The 9,420-nt window shown below is 37.1% G+C and overlaps 1 protein-coding gene across 1 annotated transcript in view; it reads left to right on the top strand.

The window, feature by feature from the left end:
- The window catches only part of RCN2 (reticulocalbin 2, EF-hand calcium binding domain), a gene marked incomplete at its 5' end in the record, with an annotated part of 9,933 nt that extends 6,496 nt beyond the window's left edge, over positions 1-3,437 (top strand). The window contains one exon of the mRNA XM_009578286.1: positions 2,637-3,437. Within this exon, the coding sequence (XP_009576581.1) occupies positions 2,637-2,789 (153 nt within the window). The remainder of the gene's footprint in view (positions 1-2,636) is intronic.
- Positions 3,438-9,420: the final 5,983 nt, after the last annotated feature.

Raw genomic sequence — 9,420 nt, 5'->3', positions numbered from 1 at the left:
TAGGGAAATCTAATGAGATACACTACTAAAAGAAGCTGTTACATACTGACAGCGTAATTTTGAAAACAAAAATTGATCGTGATTCTTCTAACTGGATAAATCACCATAATTTGTAGAACTAAAAACTTGTCCTTTCATAAGTAGAAGAAAATGGAAGTATTCTATAATTCAAGATGCTGTAATGCAAATTTTGATGATGATAATTAAAATGGTTTAATCAGGGGTAGAACGCTGTAATAGGTTTAAATGGATTCTCATTTTAGCTGTCTTTAGTTTATTTTTTTGTAGCAGGCAGTAGAAGCACTGAGTGTTCCAGAACAACCTATTTTAGTAAGCAGACTTTACAGTCGTTGTCTGCAGTAGAGAGGATTTCTGCCTTTCTGCTAGTAACTTTTTATCTTAATTTGTCCAAATCTCTTTCCTTTGCACTGGAGGATTTTGGTGTCCAGAATGGCAGGACCAACAAGTCTTCCCATGCCTCAGTCATTCCTGGTAAAGACAGGAGATGCTTTGTGTCAAACAGCACAGCCCGTCTGCTGTGTTGGACCATCTCATTACTGAGGTCCCACCTCTTCCTTTTTCAGCTCTCTTGGTGACAGAAAAAACAACGTGGCTAGCACGCAGCACTGGATGCTCACGTATCTAACCTTGTAGGAAGCTAAGCTGTTAAATAGCTCTAGTAGTATTTTTGTAAATGTGGATCTGTAAGCCTTTGCATGGACTTTTTTTAACATCTGACTCTTGAGGGTGGTGGTTCTTACTTCACAGCCACAATACTGTTCTAACTGACATGAATTCTGTGTGGTGCTGAGTCTGTTCATACCTATATTGGTTTGCTTGGTTGGTTTTTTTTTTTTTTAGCAGTTCTTCACTATTCATTTTAATTTTAGCTTACAGCAAGGGCATGCTGTAGTAATGGCCCAGTTCTGCAAGAAATCAGGTTTTTTTATTTATTTCTCTAATGTGCTATTTTTTTTTCTTCAGTTAATATAAGAGCTTAGCAAGCTCATCAATCCTAAAGAGATCGACTTAAGTCATAAACTGCTGTTTGAAAGCTGAATATTGCAGTTTCATTTTGGCATTGCAAAATGACTTGAGAAACCTGGTAGCTAAATAACATAAAAATAGAAAAATTACTATACATTCCATTCCCAGGATTGATATGTGTTTACCAAGATGTTTGTCTTAATAATCTTTTAGCTTTTGCCATGCAGAGTGCTTTTAAAATCTGCTTGGCTGACGTTAGTCCCTGTTATTTTCTTCAGTCCTTTTTGGTGATATAGTCAGCTTAAATGTAAGTAATATTTAATTTTTTAAAAAAGTCACTAAGCGGTTATATTGAGCCAAACCAATCAGAAAAAGTAGGAACAGAAGGATTCTCTAAATCATTGTATTTGTAGATGTTTAGCAAATAAAAACAAAAACCATGTAATACTAGGACTCCTCTATTTTTCAGAAATAATAGGTGCAATAGAGCTGCTGTACTAGCTTGTTAGCTTTGAGCTATGTAATACTTGTGAATAAGCTACAACTAAAATATTCTGCGATTGGTTTTTTGTTTTACTGCTGTTTCCTTCCACTTATAATACATAAATAAGCAAAAATCTGAGAATTGTTTTAACTTGCAGTTTCATTTGACATTGTCATGATTTAGTATTTAAAAGTTTTTTCAGAAAAACAAGCTTTTGCTTTCGGGAAATGAGGGAAAACATGAATTGCTACCCAAAGTTGAAGTTCCTATGCACAGATGGCTTATCTCGTCCACTGCTGGAGGAAGAAAACCCTTTTTCACGGTGGACATCAAATACTATCCAGTTACATTTTAATGAATTATAGCCATGGAGCATTTTTTGCAAATCATAAATAGATACAGAATATCCAGCTGCAAATTTCTATCCCTACTTTCTTTTTTTTTTTAAATATGCACGTATGATGGAAAAGTGAGTCTCCACAGGTTCAGGAAATAAAAAATGGCTTAGCAGTAGACACCTCCAGAATTGAAAGCAAGAGCGCCTACAGCTTAACCTGTAAACGATGCTTCTCTTGTCAGACACAAGGTAGATATGTGACTGAGAGAAAACGGGTGTGCACGCTTCTGAGAGAGAATGCTCAACTTGAAGACTGTATTGGCTCAAATCCTAGTTGAGGTCCCACACATCAAGAACTTGCTATTATGGCTGTCATTCAGTGGCTGAATGTCCAGAGGAGCCCTCTGAAAACACGGGGTCTCTAGCTGACATGCTAAGCTTGCATTTTCTGCAGTTCATACACTAAAGACGTGTACTGCACTCGCCTGTGGATTTCAAGGACTATGGGTGCTTCCAGGAATATGATTAATCTTTGCTGGCTTAATACTGTCTTCCACCCTCAAAGTAAAGCTATGGGTTTGACATTGACTTGTTGCTTTAGAATTGATAGTGAGGGTAGAGATTTGATATTACGACTTTGCCACCAAATAAAGTAGGCAAAGGGAAACAAACCGAGGAAAGAAAGGCTCTGTTCTGAATGTAAATTCTTGTCTAGCTTGTTACAAATAATGGTGTTGTGGCAGGTCTTTGACAAAGCCATTCCAAAAGCATTATTTATAAATGCTCATATCTATTAACTGTGCACATGGTGTTTCATTTATTTTAAAGGCTCTTCACCTTATTGAAGAAATGGATTTGAATGATGATAAAAAGCTTTCTGAAGCAGAAATCCTTAAGAACCAGGATTTGTTTCTTAACAGTGAAGCAACGGATTATGGTAGGCAGCTTCATGATGAACGTTTCTACCATGAAGAGCTTTAGATTATTTATTTTGTAATCTGTTTTTCTTCTCTTTCTTTCGTTTGGAGCTTTTGTTAAAAGTACCCATCAGCTATGTTGCAAGTTTTATGCTGTAATTACAGTACGCTAATGTTTGTGTAAATAATTTGCATTCAAAATTTAATTGCCCTCCTGCAGACTTCCTTGGGCCTCTTCTAGCCTTCAAAATTAATCTTAAATACTTACTTCCAAAATTATATAGCATTGGGAAATAAATTACTTCGGGGTAGTACTGTATTGTGAAGAGTTGTTCTACTGTACTTGAAGAAAATGGAGAATCTAAATGATTCTGAAAGAATGCAAAACATAGTAACTGAGAGACTACTATTTTTTCTAATCGGTTTAGTTAGGGTGGGGAGTGGGGAAGATGGGGGGATGTTTAGAGTCAGTATTAACTGTTTTATTTAATACGTTTGGAGAAACACTTAGATTAATACCTCAATTGTTTAAGAGGTTTCTACTTAATTTTAAATGATTTCTATACTGTTTTATTGTATCATAAAACTTGCTGTTTTTACATCTATAGACAATAATTGTTTTTAATGTACAATTCTACAGCATTAGCAATACAATGGTATTTTACAGTGTTAAGACCCTCTTCATTTGTTGGATTAAAACTTAAAATATTCTGTCTTTCTGTGTTTTGTCCATTTATTACTTACTGTGGGTCACCCGTAGCTACTCCCTGAAATGTGAACAATGTACATAATGTACAATGGCAACATTCTTAGCTTGTATAAAGCAAAGAGACATCATCTCATCTAGATGCTAAAGAAGATTCAAAAAAAGCAAAGTGTGCATTTAGCATTTTCTGGACAAGTTTGCAAAAGCAATTGTGGTAGGTGTTTTTTTTTTATTTGGGATATATGGAACTCTAAAGCATCAAGGCATTACATGATGTTTGTAGTAATAACCTCTAAAAGTTAACTTGGGTTGAAAGCTCCACGATAACCGTTCATAAAAGTAAGTACTGTCCCATTATATGATTATTTGAAATAGTCTGAAACGTTAATGGCACGACAGATTCAATTTAGGAAAGTACATATATTCGCTTTTTATCTCCTAGAAAGTCACAGAAATTAGCTGAGTATTCTAAAGAAAGACAAAGCCTCGCAGAATAGATTGTGTAGAGTGTATTAGGGTTTTTTTAATTCCTAGATAACTAACTCTTGTAATGCTCTTGCTATGTTCTTCTTGGCTAATGTTTTCCTTCCTCCCGACTCTTTTTTATTTAGTAAAAGCAACTAGTTCTGCCTTGGTTTTTTCCCAATATACCACCTCTTAATTATTCTCAGAACCAACAGGAAATTGCTTTCGACATAAGTGTTGAAGTATCACCATTAGAAGGCTAGCAATTTTGATTCAGAACAAAACTACATATACTTTTACTGTATTTTTTTAGATATCATAGTGATAGCAATTCAAAACGCTTTTTCAATTTTAGTGGTTGGGGTTTTTTCAACCCATATTTGTTTATTTCAGTTCCTGGGAATGTGAGTACAGCTATTGCCATGCTGGTGGTGGGATCTGATTTTTTTTTTTTTTTTTTAAAAAAAAGTCGTCTAATTAAATCCAGTGTGTCCAGGAATATTAAAAAAGTTGTTGTCATCTTTGTTGGTTAGAAATATACCCGAAGTTGCCCATTTGTTATTATGCCTTATGGCATTTTTAAACAAATCCTAATGATTTGTTTATCCTAATAATTTGCATAAACCAAGAATAAGAAGAGGTATAGCAAGACTAGCAAAATACTGAACAGCATAGCATTTATACAGTCCACATCTCGGAGTCAGTGCCAAACATCCAATTTATTGCTTATTTTAATATTTCTGTAAGCAGATCATGTTAGGTATTATTAGAGCTTAGCTCACTGTAAGTTAGAACTACAGCTTTCATCACTTTGCAGCTCTTAACGTAATTTTATGGGCACAGAAAACTAGTACTTCAAAAGGAAACAAGATAATTGTTAATGTAACTGAAATGCGGATTTGGAGAAATGCTAAGCTCAATCCTTTAATAATGTTGTATTCTGTTGAACGTTTCTGTAATTCCTAGCGTAAATTAATGTAGACTTCTTTTGAGTTCTGATAGTTTTAAAATTAGGCTGCTTTCACTTCAGGATTAGAAGCCTCATAGTGCTTTCACAATCTTACAAAGATTTGTGGCTTTTGATAGTTTAATGTAGTGTTCAGGTTGCCCAAATTGGCAATCCACCACTTAACATTCAGTGATGTCTATCCAAATATTCCACAGGAGAGTAGCTCTGGGATTTTCAGGGTTATGCATTGACAGAGTCCCTGACCTAGCATTTTGTAACTGTACTGAGAAAAAGTGCAATGAAGCAAAGCATCTCTTAGGACTTTCGCCTATTTCACTGTAGATGATAGAAATTAAATAGAAACTTTGGTTTTAATGAGTCAGAGCAGAGATTTTCCGCACTCCAGCGTGGCATAATTTATTCTATATATTTATAGAAGGAACAACCGGTACTGAATTTGGGATTACCAGAGCCTGCGAAAGTAACACACAAAGTAACCCAGGTCTTTAAGTTTCCTGTTGGCCCTCTTTGCAGAAAATTCAGAGTTTCTCTGTTTGGTGAAGGCTGAGAGCAGTGTCTGGTAGCTCCCTCCCCTCTGCCAGGTTTGACAGAAGGTTTTCCACAACATCCAAACTTTAGCTGTAACCACATGTGCTCAAACATGAAGACATTCTGGAACAAAGGATTGTGTCTTGCGCTGTTGTTCTGTCATGTAAAACTGATGTTTTGTTTTGAAAAAACCTCCAACCAGTGTATCCTACAGATCAAACAGACCTCGTAGAGGCATACTAAATAATCCTATTCTTCCTCACATAGCTCTGTGTCTACTCCAGCAACACACGCAGCAGAGACTACTCTGATAGCCAAGACGACAGGCTGAAAAGCCAGGGGACTGTTTCTGCCTGGTTTCATAGGGACATGATATTTTGGCAGCCTCTCTGTGTTCCTGTCTGTCCCACTGCTATTGGAACTTTGATTCTTTTCTCATTTTCTCCGCAGTCACAAACCTCACCAAACAAATAAAAACAGACTGTAGGGATACTTCAGAAAGTAAGAGCAGATTCAGCTAATGTTACGCTTCATCCCGGTATCCCCTTCTGAAGTATCAGACTTTATCCTGTCAAACAACTTCTACCTGCAGAAGTTCTATGAGCACAGTTCAGGTTATGGTCAGCTGGAACAGCTCAAAACAGCCAGTCTGAAAAAAGCCAAGAAGATCTAACTTAAAATTGAAACCTTAGCTTTGACTTACAGGAAGAATAAAAAGAGAGATGGTGAAGGTTAAGTATCACATTGCCAGTACACTGTGGTTTGAGGTGAAGAGGCATCCTACTTCAGCACGTTGTACTGAAGATCTCTAGCCTGTTACATCTGATCTCACTTTGTAAGCAGTACATGCAGAATACTCCCAATTCAAATATTAAAGCTGGTAAAAGCACTTTGTCTCCATGTAATAACCACTCAGGCTTCTCAGAGAGAGACTGAGCATTCTTGTTGGCAAGGTAACCTCATCCTCAAAATCAGTTATCCCTGATTCAGGGGCAGTCCCCAGCTCTGTAGGAATAAGCATTAGGACAATTCTTTGGATGATGTCTAAGTGACAAAGACTTTCAGAGCAACAAATACTAGCTAAACTCAATGAAGAGAACAAAATTCCTCTGCTTGTTCCAAAATCCTTCCATTTATAAAATCAAGGATCTAGCAAAATTTGATTTCTAAACAGACATTGCATGTAAAAATGTTAGGTGAACAGGGCAAAGGGAGAATAATATGACAGCAAGTAGGTGAAGTATCAATATTACGGAGCTTAGATTTGCAAAGTTTTCCAGAACACAAAGCAGCTCATACATTTAGTATCTACAAAAACACATCCTTCCAAAAGCACAGCTCATCTCAAGGGAAGTGGATGGGTGACAGAACAAGCAAAATTACATTGCTGGTATAAACAAGCCAGACTTCTCAGAGGTGCACAGCGAAGCAACAAGAGGCAACAGTCACAAGTTCCAGCAAGGGAAATTCTGACGAGAAGAAAATTTCGCAGGAGGGGTGGTTAAGCACCGAAACAGGCCCAGAGAGGCAGTGGAAGAATTTCCACTCTGGAGATAGTCAGAGCTCAAAAACATCCTGGGCAATGTGATCCACCTTTGAAGTTAGCCCTGCTTGGAGCAGGAGATTGAAGTGGAGACTTGCCTTGCACAGACCAGGAGGCAGAAATAATTCTGTTTAAAATGATCCTATCTAAACCATTTGGCAACGTGTGTTTATTTTTCTATATATTTTAAGTTATTTTGAGTATGCAGCATTTCCAACTACAGCTATCCTTTCCTCCTCTGTCTTAATACAGAGCCTGCTAGAATTAACAAGAAAAAACCTCAGTAGGTGAACACTGATCTCAGTGTTGGTTTAAGGTAGAAGTTATTCTTGTTATAACACGTATATTGTACATATATATAAATATACAGAGGGTGGTGCCCGATGTGAAGTGCTTTGTGCCCTTCTCACAAGAAGAAAAGTCACAAAGGGTAATGCCACAAGAATTTGGTCCTTAAAGCAGAATCCTTTGTGCTGCATAAATGCTGCTCACGTGGATGTGTACCAACGTCTCTGAATGGAGGCGTAAGGAAATAGTCGTTCATGAAGAATGTTATTTTACCAGCCCCACTGATCTATCAAAGCAAAAATGAAGAAGTTGAAAAAACAATCCACAAGGAATTCACTGTAAATGAAGAAAAAGTTAAACTGTTTTGAGAAAACCAGTAACAAACCTTTGTTTCGATAGTAACAACAGCAGAACAACTGACCAATGTTAAACATCAGGCATAACCACTTACCTAGCTGAAGTGTGCTTCAGCTGGTCAGTATTTCTGGCATTTTAGGTTTGCAAAAAGCACAAATGCTACAAACGCTTTTACCGGTTCCCTGTTCCTCTTTCCAGCTATCGTGGTAGGAATATGTGGCAAAATAACCTGAGTACGTGTTGGCTCAAACAGGTGGAGGATTACAGTGCTAGTTGAGACTAAATAACTCATTTGTCTAAACTGTGTAAGTTATGTTTTGTTTGGAAATTAAAACAACTACACTTTAATATTTCAGACTGTTTACAGTAATGAAATGCAAATAATTTATCTAGAAAAGTTTTGCTTTTTAAAGATTTTTTAAAAATATCTTTCAGATGTTCACTGTTGACTTGCTACAGTTTTGCATTTCTACTCAGAAAAAAAATGATAAAACAATTGGTGATGTTTCTAAATGAGCAAATACGCAGAATATTTGCTAAAATATGCTGAAGGAATCTAAACTGTTGCCTCCCATGATGCTACACAATTCACTGTATTACTAAAGAAGGGACATCTTGTACAGAGGCAGACCTGCTGGAGATGGTATATTTTGGAGAAAGGTCCCATGGTTTGAGATCAACTAAAAATGCCATGATTTTTCACAAAACATAGCAGCATCTTTGCAAATGCCAGTCTGAACAGCTGTTGCCTATGTGCATACCCCCTGTAGTTGTAATCAGGTAAGATTATTTTTTTGCAAAGCATATCCTGAACTTCTGTCTAATGTTTCTGTGAACTTGAAGCCTGCTTTCTTTCCAGAATGGCAGTATTGAAGGAGTCCTTTATGAGAAGTGGAAACTGCTTCAGCACTGAAGCATTGCCTACTTGGCTAATGAATATGCAATACTTGCAAATGAATAGTTATTTCCTTCGAATTAATGGAAGGGAGAAAGCAAGTGTGGTGGTAAAACATACAAAAGATGTCAGAGAAATAAAAAGTATCTTTCTGCAGGTACCTGAAGTCGTAACAGGAAGGGGAGATAGAAACCCAAATCTTTTCATTTTCTCTTTCACGAAGTGGTTATACTTCTCTCCAAAGAACTACCAGATACTGTTCGTGTTAATCAAGCCTCCTGTGACATTGCACTTTCCCACAATTTCTCTTCTCCTTTTTTTGTCTTTGAAACACTTTTAGGGGTAAGGATGGTAGCTAACCGTGTTTAAACATGTACCAAGCACAAAAAGACCCCACATTTCTGTGATACGAACAATAATTTTAGGATATACAGAGTATCATGATGTTAATTTTAGAGGAAATCCACTCATGTTCTTCATAATTATGGCAAAGACTATGATTATCTTTCTCTTGGGTAAAACATCAGGGACTGGGTCCACCTTTCAGTGAAGGCCTCTGTTGGAAACTGCTGTGAAATGCTAGATATTGGTTAAGAACGTAGTCTATGCAATTAACCTTTATGTTAGCTGTCTTTTACTGAAGCAAAATGCCACCGGGACAGTCTTGCACTGTGAAACAGTGCTTTTGGAAGGATGTTCAAATAGTTCCCTCCAAAAGAAGCAAAGGGAGCGTGTTTCAGAGCCGAACAGAACTGATGTCGTAGGGTCTGGAGCATATTGAATCAGCTTTCAGCCAGCAGCCATAGATGGGTTCAGAGGAGTTGTAATAAATCGAGGCAGATGCTCGGAGGCTGCCGTTTCTGTTTCCATGGGAACAGAGACTGGCTCCTCACAGAAGGCAAGGTGATTTAAAAATTTTTAAATTGGCACGATTGTGGATAAT

Source organism: Fulmarus glacialis, unplaced genomic scaffold (assembly GCF_000690835.1).
Source record: "Fulmarus glacialis isolate BGI_N327 unplaced genomic scaffold, ASM69083v1 scaffold11015, whole genome shotgun sequence".
Classification (NCBI taxonomy): domain Eukaryota; kingdom Metazoa; phylum Chordata; class Aves; order Procellariiformes; family Procellariidae; genus Fulmarus; species Fulmarus glacialis.
Note: the sequence above shows the minus strand (reverse complement) of the source record. Positions and strands in the feature narration are given on the sequence as shown.